A 12,532-nucleotide genomic window follows, 5' to 3' on the forward strand; every position below is an offset into this window, starting at 1 on the left:
CTCTCATTGGACTAGATAAGGTCTCTCATCAATGATATCACTATTAATATTGACAAAATGAATTATGATCATTAAATCTAAAAAGATCATTTACTCAAATTTTGTATTTGGCAACAATATTTTGGAGGAAGTGATTTCATATTTATATTTAAAAAATTAATTTTCATTGTAAACTTAATTAAACGATAACATTAAAAAGATAAATGGGGTGGGAATGTTACATGGGACATCATCTCCTTCTTATTGGACTAGATAAGGTCTCTCATCAATGTTATGACTATTAATATTGATAAAATGAATTATGATCATTAAATCTAAAAAGACCATTTAGTCAAATTTTGTATTTGACAACAATATTTTGGAGGAAGTGATTTCATATTTATATTTAAAGAATTAATTTTCATTGTAAACTTAATTAAATGATAACATTAAAAAGATAAATGGGGTGGAAATGTTATTATAGACTTGTAAAGGGCGTAGTCTATTTGTTCTATTTTTTGGAAGATTTTCTAGCATAGTTTTTGGTGTGATTTGTCTCGAATTCCAAGAGAATTCTTGGAATCACAAGTTTGTATTGTAAACTCTCCACAATAAGAGTGCCCTAGAGGTTTTTCATGGTGTTGAATCCATATATGTTGTCAAAAACCCATTTTTAAAAACAAAAATTAAGATTTGGCCAATTGTTTTCGCTAGATTTAACCAAAAATCTAGCATGTTTAGACAATGCCCTTGAAAGCAATAATAAATTAATGAACTTTTGGCTATTCTGTAGCTCTAGTCACTCTTATTTTTCTCACATGATAGTGAAATTTTGGTTTTCAACATCTTTAAAGAATTGTGAAAAAATAGAATAAATCTAAAAATGCTTTATAATTTATAATCTTAAAATCAAAAGTAATACACCTTATTCTATCCTCTTCATAGAAACAAATCTTCCCCTAAAAAAAATACATAAAATATTAAACACTTCATAAAATATTCAAAAAAATCCATATCCTTTTAATACCAAAAAAATAAAAAATAAAAAACACTTTTAAAAAAATATCTTACATATACTCAAATCAATCGTAATTTAAAATTTTTGTTACAATACTTCTGAAAAATATAATATAATCATTGAAAAGAATTCTTGTGATTTTTTTTTTTTTTTAATTATAAAACTAGTTTTTTAGTTATAACATATTCATTACAATTGATCAATTTAATTAATTACTTTTCCTAATATCTTATGTTTTATATTTTTAAAACATAATAGAATAAAATTTATAATTAATTAATTAGTTTTCGTAATATATTATTTTTAAAATATCATAGATTATAATTTATAATTTAAATAATTTAAATTTCAGAATAGAATAAATTTTACGTGTATATAAATTTGTTAAAAAGATATAAAAATTTTCATAAAATTTTCAATTTATTTTTTGAATAATACTAAATTTAAGAAAATATTACATAGTACGAAAGAAAATGAAGCTTAAATTGGATAAAAAGAGAACAGCTCCTTTTTTTTTTTCATCCCCTAAATTATATTTCAGAGAATGATATTTAAAATATGATAACAATTTTCTTCAAACCATTTAATCTATAGTTAAATGACAAATTTTCATTATGTTATTTATTTTAAATTTAAATTAATAAAAAAATAAAATATTAATAAATAATATAGTAAATTGACCATTAAATATTCCACGTTGGTAATTGTAGAAAATAATTCAAAAGGGATAGAAAAAGTGAGCGAAAAGTGTTGGGTTTCATTACAGGTTATTTAAGGTGGACACCTTGCAAGAGGACCCAAACCCGTTTGAGTGCTTTGGTTACAGATCCAAATGTGTAGGAATCCATTGATTTGATGGGGAAACAAAAACAAATTAAAATTAAGTTATTTAAAATGGTGGTGCTTACAGTGATGGGTGGGACGAGAGGACAAGAAAAGGGAAAAGACATGCAGTGCGATGGAATCCAACAGACTTACAACTAATGGTCGGGTGGATTGAAGTAAAATATTAGTGTCTTCGGTTGGCCGCGTTTGCCTTCAATCGCGCAATGAACAGCAATGTTGGTGCGTCGTTGGATGCCACGGTAGAGAAGAGTAGACCAACTTTTATACAACAAACATGATCACCGTTTAAGCAAGAAGCCAGGATATGCATCGCCGAAAGCCCAGTAGCCCGTGGCATTATTCAGATTCTCTGCTGCTTCATCATCATTTGTGCAATGCAATGAAAGTGGGGGAGTTGAGAGGGCGTGAGCGAGTGAGTGAATGAGATAATATGGAAGATTCTTGTTCATCTTCTTCTCCGCCACAGTCCACGGAAGAGGGCGACTTGCTATCGCCATCCCGCCACCAATGTCAATCATTGATAAACATTGTGAATGAGATAGCTGTCATTGGGGATTACAGAAGAACCCACAGGAAAGATTGCATGACTCTGGTCAGAAGAATTAAACTGTTGATGCCCTTGTTTGAGGAATTGAAGGACATGGTATCCCCCCCTCACGAAGCTTTTTTCTCCTCTGTTTCTTCTCTGGAAAAGGCGCTGCTGTCTGCCAAAGCTTTGCTTCAACTCTGCCATGATGGCAGTAAACTCTATCTGGTACTTTAGCTCTTTAACCACTTTTTTGTTTTTGCTTTATCTGATTATCCTGCATGGATTTACACATCCACTTATAATAAACTATGTTTTGGTGCTTATGTGCCATTACCATGACCAGGCCACTGCGCTGTCGCTGCTTTTTAGCAGAACCAAACAAATGTTGTTGGTTTTCGGCCATGATGTTAGGACTAGCAGAGGCCCATCTAATCCTGGGTCTGATATGAACCTTTAGGCTGTCAAGCTCCGGATTGTAAAGTCTCTGTTCCAATCATTATACCTTGCTCATTTGTGTGAACTCAAGGTGCATATCAGATCCAGGTTTAGATGGGTCTCTGCTAGTGTCCATATTCAATATCCCAATTACCCATTGCACCGTCTGGCTTCAATGTACCATGAAGAGTTTGATGGATCACCTCTACTACCTCCCACATTTCCTGTAGAGTACACCTCAGTTCTCTCAGTGCAATAATGTTGAGCATCTATCTTCTAATGCAGGTTCTAGAGCGTGAAGCAATCGCAGGGTGGTTTGTGCAGTTGACAGAAGAACTGGATCAGGCTTTAGATGGCTTGTCTTATAAACAACTGAAAGTTTCGGATGAAGTTCGAGAACAGGTAAGTGTTTGAGCTCGGATTAGGCTCATTGCGGATACCTGCTGGAGAACCAGTTTGCATTTCATTATATGGGTTTCGTATAATGGTTGGGGGGCAAGTTTCTCCTAGCAAGCGGTATCATTTTGTACCCTGTGTAGATCATAAGATAAGTTAGCAAAGCTGGATGTTTACAGCAATTGGAAGCCTAGATCTTTATCTTGTTTCCAGTTCAATCTCATCTTCTTTTTGATTCTGAGTTTAATAAATATACCTGATTAGATTTTTGTCCTATGACCTTACGTTCTACCAGAGACTTGACCAAGAGGGCCATTTTTAGTTTCATTTCCATTCCTGTCTCAACGCTATATTAGTACATTATAACGAGTTTTAACATATGCCGTCAGAGATAATGCGGAATCCCATTTCTTATCATTCCAAACCCTCTACCCTATTTCTCATTCCGTTCCTGTTTCTTTCCGTTTCCCATCTCTGGTCACATAGGATTTTATGGCAGAACATGGTGCTAATGAATCTGGATAAGCAAATATTTTAACGGATGGTTCTTCACTAAAGAATGTCTAGATAGGCGTAGGTCTGGCCAATCTTTCTTCTAATATTTGCATCATATGGCTCTCAGTAAATTGTTGTGTACAATTCCCTGGAAGACAGACACTTGATTGTTTTTGTTTTATTAATTGTTCTAAACGAGTTCTGCTTTCTTAGGTTCCTAGTGCTGGTAAAAGTATTCAAGTTTTGTTAGGCTGTTTTTGTAGTCTCTTGGCGGATTTTAATTTTGCCAGAGGGATTTGGCTTTCAATTTGGCCATCCATAAATAGCACACAGATTTTTTTTTAGCCGAAACAATATATTTGTATTAATAAAAAGAGAGTGCAAGGGTGGACTGAGGATGAAGCATGGGAGCTGTAAGCTTCTCCATGAAAACTGAAACCATATAGGCTCAGTCCTTATTTCAGCCGATACCAGAATTCTATATCTATACGCAAAAAATTTCCAAAATGTGCCTAAGAACAAAAAACATTTGAAGTACACGCACTTGTCAGTTAACAAAATCAGTCCTGACTTTTGCCCTTTTCCGGTCCATGAGTTGGGTTCAACTTGCCTGCAGAGGTGCTTGCTGAAGCTACATGATTGTTCTTTTTAATGAACTTGGGTTATCTGGATCATCAAGCTTAGCCCAGATACTTTGCTTGACATCATCCAAGGTGGATTGCAAAACACTCAACCTCTCCAGTTGCTCAGACAGCTTCTCCCAATCAATTTCCTTGTCACCCTTCAGGCCTTCAGACATCTTTTCCAGTTCCATAACAGTCCCTTCAAAGTCCTGAGCAAGAACGCTCAGCAATTCTTTAGCACTATAAGCAGTAGCCATAGGAGTAAAGACCAGAAAATGGAAGTCTTTAAACCCAACAGTGCAATCTCTAGCGCAAACAAGAGGCACCAAACAAGAAATGATAGAATTCAAAGAGGACACGAAACACCAAGAAAAAACCAGTGATGCCTTCCACCCAGCCCAGTGAGCCCAGGCCCACACTACTGTTCCGAATGCAGAATTCCACCACTGATATTCCATGATCATATAATGAAAACAATAAACTGCCCAAGGTAAAGATTTCTGAGCCCCAGCACAGTGATGAAGCTCCTGACCAAATAACACTGAATTCAAATCATTCCACCCCGATTCAAGAGCCCAGTCCAACAATGCTACATGGAGAACATAAAAGCACAGCAGCAAGTTCACAACAAAAGTGCGGAGACCACATACTGCCCTCAGATGACAATCCCAATGAGAATTGATGGAAACCCACGAAATTCCCCAAGAGACACTAGTGAAAAGCAGCCCCACCAAAACCTAACACTCAGTCCAACACCTAGCCATAAACACTTCGCTGCGATCAAACCAGACCCTAATGAGTCTGAAGCCCGGAAGGCTTACCATGGGATTTGTCATGGGAGAGATTCAATGCTGAGGTGAGAGTTCAAACATAAAGACCCCACCCCCCTTTTGCAAGCTTGGTTGGCCAAGCTATCTGCCTCTTTATTAAATCTTCTTAGAACATGAAACAATGAAATTGACTGAAATTTAGTCATCAATCCTCGGATTCGAGACAAAACAACAGTCAATTGCACATCCTTGGGCCTGCGATCCATGACCAAAGCCCATATAATATAATATTCTGCGAATCCCCAATTACAATGATCTGTTCAATTCCTTTACTTTGAGCAATCTTTAAGCCTTGAAACAAGGCGTAGCCTTCTGCCATATTGTTAGTCAGGTGGCCTAGACTCCATTCATACATATCCTCCTTTTGTTCTCCAGGATAACAAATGACACCTCGCACACCTGCCGTACCAGCACGAAGAAAATATTATGACCTTCATCATCAAGGAATTTCCTCCACTTTTCATCCCGAAGAAGATAAGCAATATTAGAACTATCAGATTGATACTGTGTCTGAAAATTATTTCATGGAGTTATCAAAACTTTAATCATGACAGGAGTGCCACATTATCTGTTATAAAAGTTGACTTCTACCTTATAAGGGGCAACTATTTTTCAAGTTGCCATCGCGGCTTCTTGCTTTGAAGGATGCTTGATATCTCTTTGGTATTTGATGTTCCCTGCTGTGATCACTACTATGCTAAGTGTCTCAGAGCATAGTTAGTTTGATAGCATCATTATTAAACCTTTCTGAGGTTTTGACTTGCACTCCTGGCAGGTGGATTTCTTTTGGATAATATTTTGTATAGCGCATCCAACCTGGTGTCTGGACCTAGTTTTATGTTGTATTTGACCCAGCCATTTGTCCAGCTAGCTGCATCGAGAATAAGTCTTATCATTGATCAAAGCTCATATCCACAATATGATAATGTTACAGCCTCATAAAAACCATCGTAAACTTGAGAAATGCCTTTTAAGTAACTATGAAGAAGTCATGTGCATCATAAGATACATTCTAATTTTTTTTATTGGCCTTTTATGGTTGCACTAAAGTTTTAGCATTTATATGGTTGTGTTTTGTGGACTTTGGAAAATTGTTTATCATCATATCTTTTGTTTATTTAAACAAGTGTTGGAAAAGGCTGGGGCGACAAAGTTCAGTCAATGCAAAATGGTATAATGCTAAAGATTGATAAATAAGTCACAATCTTCATATATTAAAATCTTTCAGAATGCTTTCTCTGACATGAGGTTACCACTAAGTCTATACAATGAAGATCTCCGCTTACCTTCGATTGTTCAGTCTTTATAATGGGGGGAGATTGCAATAAGTGGAGGAGATATCCTTTATCTGTGAAACAATATGGGTTGGTAGAAGTCAGTTTTTGACTTGCGATGACTGCAGTTCAGATATTTGCTACTTTTATCCATTTATAGCTTTGTGCATGGCTCTTATCCAAATCAATAACCACTCAATAGCTAAGTTATAGTTTGTATCCAGAAAATTCAGTGCGTCAGTATTATTTCAATGGAGTTGATTCTGGTGTTGAAATATGTATTATAACTATACTGTCTCGTAGAGACTTGTAATGGTTTCCACTATGTTTCATTACAAGTATGATAGTTATTTTCGAATTTGCATCTCATCTCTTCTTGAGGGATTCGAACAGTTGGAAGTTCCAACCAAAGTGCTAATGAAAAACGGTTGCATGCACCTATGCATGAATTTGGCAATAGAGTGGGGGTGACTTAAGTTTGGAGAAAACAGGGATGCTTGTCATTTAATTCATAAATTCTGCTTTCTCTGCAACTATCTAATGCAAGTTGTCAGAATGATGACAAAACTAATGATAGTAGGTTTCTTGCTGAAGGCCATGTTTAAGAGGTTTTTAGTTATTCTACTGCCCTTTCTCTTCTCATGTGATTTTGGCTAGTCTTTTGCCTGGTCCCTTCATCTCGTCGTCAAGCTTAAAGATGAAATGAGAACTATGCATATGAAGCTAACCTAAGATGAGGTTGTGAAATCTGGAGGTTTTGAACTATACAAATCGTTCAAACTTCAAATGGTGGGAAAAGTTATAGCAAATTGGTCTGTGTTTCATCCCGGGCATTGATTAAAATTCTTTATATTCCATAATTCTAATATTTCTATGCACCAAAGTATTCATACCAGCCATTGATTTTCTTTTCCTGTGCTGATTGCAGCTAAGCAGTGTAGTTAACATTATCATGCCTTCCTTTCTATTTGCTTCTTTAATTACAAAGAGAATGCTTTATTTTAATTAAAAAATAATTCTGATCTATTTCATAACCGCATATTCCGCTTAAAGATTTCCTTCTATGCAGGAGAAGGTAGTTCCGTTCATTTGATGCCATTTTACATGGGAAGCCATTGATGAAGAACACTCCAGGAGCAAATTTCACCGTGTCTTCTAAGTGCTATCAATGTGATCCTTTTTCAGAGCATTTGGATTGTTCATGGCTCATAAGAATCAATAGAGAGAAGTAATGGACTTCTAGTATTGTTTGCTGATGTTTCCCTCTTTAACTTAGTTATGCATTCTTCTAGTACTCTTTAGGCTTCCTGCCAAACTAGTTTTACAACTCAGCCATGGGAATAAATTATTTCTTTTATTTCTTGAGCAAACAGGAATAAATTGCAGCATTACAACTCAGCCATAAATACAACAACTTATCTAATTAATTTCTGCTGTCCTTTCCTTGAGAAATGTGCCAAATCTGCCCCTCGATTTTTGTGTCCAACTTGCTCAGAAATCTGTACTGCTGTATCGTATTGTACAATCCAGATTATAGCCAGTCCCTTGCTTGATTTGTGTCCAAAAATTATCCCTGTTGCTGTCCAAACAATCAGCAATTTCCAGCCTACTCTTTGCCTTGGAAACTGTGCCTCAAACTGCCTTTCTTGCTGTTGTATGGTCACTATACCAGCAATTAATGCTGGAGTCAGCCCCAATCTCTAAGTACGAGAACCACATTTGTTACCATGTATTATGGGGGGTCAAAAGTCAAAATCAATAAGTCCATTCAAACCTATGTCCCCACCCTGCATTTCACACATTAAAACACCATAGTCTACAATACCTCGAGATGTGTGAAATATTAAATCAATGGTTTGCAGGGGCCCCTGACTATCTGACTTTTAACCTACCTCCCTGTAAAGTTGTTTCATTTTTACTGCTTTTTACACGTGTTCCCATCTCATGTATTGCGGACCCTCCTCCTCCTAAACCATTTACCACATATTACCCCCCCCACGCCCCCCTCCCGTGCAATATCGTTGCCATACCATTTACCACAATGATTTGAATTTATAAATGTGTAGGTGGGAAATTTAAAAAATTATAAAGTCTGCATCAAAGGCGATAATGGAGGGAAGATTTTTATAGTCGTATTTTTCTGGAATGAGCTTATGGGTGAAAGCTTGAGGGAAGAGGAGGCTAGGTCAACAATTGAAATATATCTTCGTGCAGGTAAAAATGAAGATACATGTTCCAGAAGTACATTTCAATACAAATCATGGAGTTTCCAATGTTATAAAGAAATATTTCCTCCTTGTGGAATAATTTTACAGAGCAGACAAATGAATGTTTTTGCTATGGACATAAGGAGGAAAAGAATTATAGAGACGAAAATTCTTATAAACTTAATTGGATCTACATTATCGGGGCATATGAAAGTTACAGAGTTATTAAAGGTTAATGACAAGCGGCATAAGAAATGAACCAGTCAAGCAGACATTCACCATGAAATAATTTAACAGTGTTGCACTCCAGAAAGAAGAGTTGGGTCTTATTGAGATGCATGGGAGGAAGTAACAATGTTTATCAAGGTCAACTTAAAAATGAAAAAATGTTCATGTTAAGGAACTTGTCTGTTGAAATAGACTTAATACAAACAACAGATTCGTCGTTGAAGTTGAGCTTTTATCCAGGTTGAGTTGCTCATTAGATATTGTACAAAATACAATCGATAGAAAGTTCAAAGACTACTAGTGGATAAGTATATTCCTAATGGTAATCTTAGGGATAACATGAATGGAATAGGAAAAAGATTATAAATAAAAGAAGCGAGTTGAATTCCTTACCAAATATTGCTTTGGATATCATTAACTCTGGTGAAAATTGAACCATATTTTGACCATGAATAGTTAAAGAACAGCTGGAGAATAGGTGGCAGAGTTGACTAGTATTGAAGGGAAGATAACAGATTTTGAGGAGGCAACTTCAACAACTCCAGATTCCAAGGCAAAGGACCAGCATCAATAAATCAGTTTCAAATTTAAAGGAAGATTTTGAGGCAGTGTTTTAGTCGTTAGTCCCAAGAATAAAGGCATCTAATCAACAATAAATGGAACAACTCCAAATTTCCTACATTTTTCTAGAGATTATTTTTTTATTTTAGTATATTGTTCAAAATTTATTCCCGAAAGTTAGACATAGTTAGCTTGATGTAATGTTCTATATATTGTTTCAATTGTAATGTAAAAGGGTTGGCTTTTGATGCCAAAACCCTGCCATTTTTGTAAAGACTTCTATTGCAAAATTTTTAATTGAAGTATTCTGGCTTTAGTTTCATGACATAATTTGTTTCTCATGTATGTCTTTCCCTGTGATTTCATAATTTGTTTTTGCATATGTTCAAGGTAACATAGGAGCTAGGGCAAGGCTAGGTTTGAGTATCAACCTCCCTGATAACCCACTGCAAAGTTATCATCATTATGGAGACTAGCTAATTGAATAGTCTGTTTAAAACAACTCCTTTGCATCATTTAATTGTTGCCTTCTGTCATCTCTTGAATGTATATTTGTTTGGCTGTAGAATTCTACTATATCTGGTTGATTAAGTATTCAATATGAATGTTTAATTATCATATATTTTCTTCCATTCCTCTACCAAACTCTCTAAAGCTATGTTATTCTGTCGACGCTAGACGTTGGCAATTTGATAAGGCCTTTGCAAGAGAGGGATTTATTTCTGAGCCTATACAAATCATAGATCTGGCCGTTGTAATTCATAGGTTGTTGTCCAGTGACAGTGAATGATCCAAACTTAAACATGAACGCAACAAATTACAGATATAACCATAAATACAGAGATGCAATAGAAATAACACTTCATTTCATTAATATCAAATACTGAAATAAGCTTACAAACATAATGGAAATAAACTAGCCTGGACGATGGTAGCTTATCTTTGAGAAGAGATGCGGCAGCTACATGCCTCTGAACTGTGTTACAATGAGGCTCGAAGACATATTTATTATTGAAAACAATGGAAAACTCTAAACATCCAAAACCTAACCCTAGGAGATGAAGTGCCAAGACTATGGGCCCTGTTTGTGTAAATTGGTATATCAACTTCCCGGGGTCGTAACTTTGGCATACGATCTCTGTTTGATGCGCACAATAGCTCGTTAGAAAGATCTATCTGAGGACTACAACTTTCAAATGATAATCATGAGTCTTTCATTCATGTTTGCCCCGGTTTTCCCAAAAAAACATTGTTTAGGGCCTCAAAACGGCTTCGGAAGTTCAGGACCCGAACAACTGCCAAAAATAGTAAACTATGCTACAATGAAGGAAACTGAAAACTTGAAAGAGATAGTGGTGGGGTTCCAAGTGGAACAGGCGGGTGGCCACCAACATCCACCCGGATTAGTCCCCACCCTAGGAAGCAATGGTCCCCATTGTGTTGAGTGCCTCCATGAGATAGGGGAAACTTCTGCTAAACTTGGTCCCTGGTGAGCCACTTGCCTTGGTGCAGGATTTGGCCAGCGTTGACAACTCGATATAGTTGGATCTTTTGCTGGCGAATGTTCTTGATCTGTGTGTCCATAATTCGATCAGTTGTGGCCTGTTCCATGTAGTATGGGTTTAACTCTGTTGGTGTGAGTTGTTCTGCAATGTCTGATGTGTCCAGTAATGATGGGAAGTATGGTTGAAGGCAATCCACATTGAACACTGGGTGTATGCCAAAGAATGGGGGAATGCTGAGCTTAAAAGCATTGTCTCCCACAACCTTGGTAATGGTGTAAGGACCATATCAGAGTGGTTTGAGCTTCCAATGGGCTCCGGTAAGGCATTCTTTCTGCAAATGCAACCAAATTTTGTTTCCCACCTGAAACTTGTGTGGCACCCGATGTTGATCATGTCGCTGCTTGTACTTGGCATTTAACTTCTCTAAGATGTTGTGAACCTGCTAGCAGATGTGGTTTATGCGTTCAATAAATCTGGTCGCTTTATCAGGCTCAGACAATACATGTGTGGATTCTGTTTGTGTAGTCGCATGAGGCATGGTAACATCAATTGGACATAATCGTTGAAATATTAGACCCACTTGAAAGGGATTGCCACTAGTCGAGTTATGGAGAGCTTTGTTATAACTGTGTTGCACATAGGGAAGACTCTCATCCTAGGTTTGTGGATGCTTGGAGTTGTACATGCGGAGTATGTGCATTATCATCCTATTGACGACCTCCGTTAAGCCATCAATCTGTGGATGGAAGGCAGTCAACTTGGTGAGCTTGGTGCCCAATAGTGTCCAGAGGCTTGACCAGAATGTGCTCAGGAACTTGCTATCCCAATCTGATATAATGGTCTGCGGGATCCCAAAATGTACCCACACTTGTTCAAACAAGAGTTTGGCAATGTCCTCTGCTGTGATACTCTTCTTGCAGGCTGCTAATATAGCCATCTTAGAAAATCTGTCCACGACCACAAATACATAGTCATTAACATGCTTGGTAGAAGGGAGGCCAGACATATAGTCCATGGAGATGGATTCCCATGGCTGGTTGGGAGTAGGCAGAGGAGTGTACAGGCCTTGCTTCTTGAAGGTTGGCTTCGTGATGGCGTAGGCAGTGTAGGATCTGATATATTCCCAAAATCCAGTCGGAGTTTTGGCCAATAAAAATTCTTTTGTAGAACAACCACAATTTTCTCCACACCAAAGTGTCCTACGACCCGACTATAGTGCGCCTCCCAAATCAGCTTGCCATGCTTGCTTGAAGGAACACAAAGGTGGCCCAGGTAGCATAATAATGCGTCTTGGAGGTGGAAATCAGGAACTTGCTTTCCATCTACTAGCATTTGGTATGTGGAGGCGAACTCTGGATCATTTTTGTATAGTTGCGGCCATCCAGAGGCCTTGTGGCCACAAGAGTTGAGAACAGTAGTCAGTGCTGCAATTGTGGGCCGACTGAGGCAGTTTGCAACGTGATTGGTGCTCCCCTTTCTATACTTAATGTTCAAGTGGAATTATTGTAGATATGTAGACCGCTTATGATGGCGATCATTCTGCAACTTCCCTTGTGTCTGTATAAACTAAAGAGGTTGGTGATCGATGTGGATGATCGTCTCCTTC

General features: G+C 37.2%; 1 protein-coding gene across 1 annotated transcript in view; it reads left to right on the forward strand.

Moving 5' to 3' along the window:
• Positions 1–1,861: 1,861 nt before the first annotated feature.
• LOC149233505 (U-box domain-containing protein 13-like) overlaps positions 1,862–12,532 on the forward strand; it is a 52,064-nt gene continuing 41,393 nt past the window's right edge. Inside the window, exons 1-2 of the mRNA XM_089379779.1 lie at positions 1,862–2,597; positions 3,093–3,209. Of these exons, the coding sequence (XP_089235905.1) occupies positions 2,274–2,597; positions 3,093–3,209 (441 nt within the window). The 5' untranslated portion in view covers positions 1,862–2,273. The remainder of the gene's footprint in view (positions 2,598–3,092; positions 3,210–12,532) is intronic.

Source organism: Pinus tabuliformis, chromosome J (genome assembly GCF_031772625.1).
Source record: "Pinus tabuliformis cultivar Carrire ecotype Pingquan chromosome J, CPIR1, whole genome shotgun sequence".
NCBI lineage: Eukaryota > Viridiplantae > Streptophyta > Pinopsida > Pinales > Pinaceae > Pinus > Pinus tabuliformis.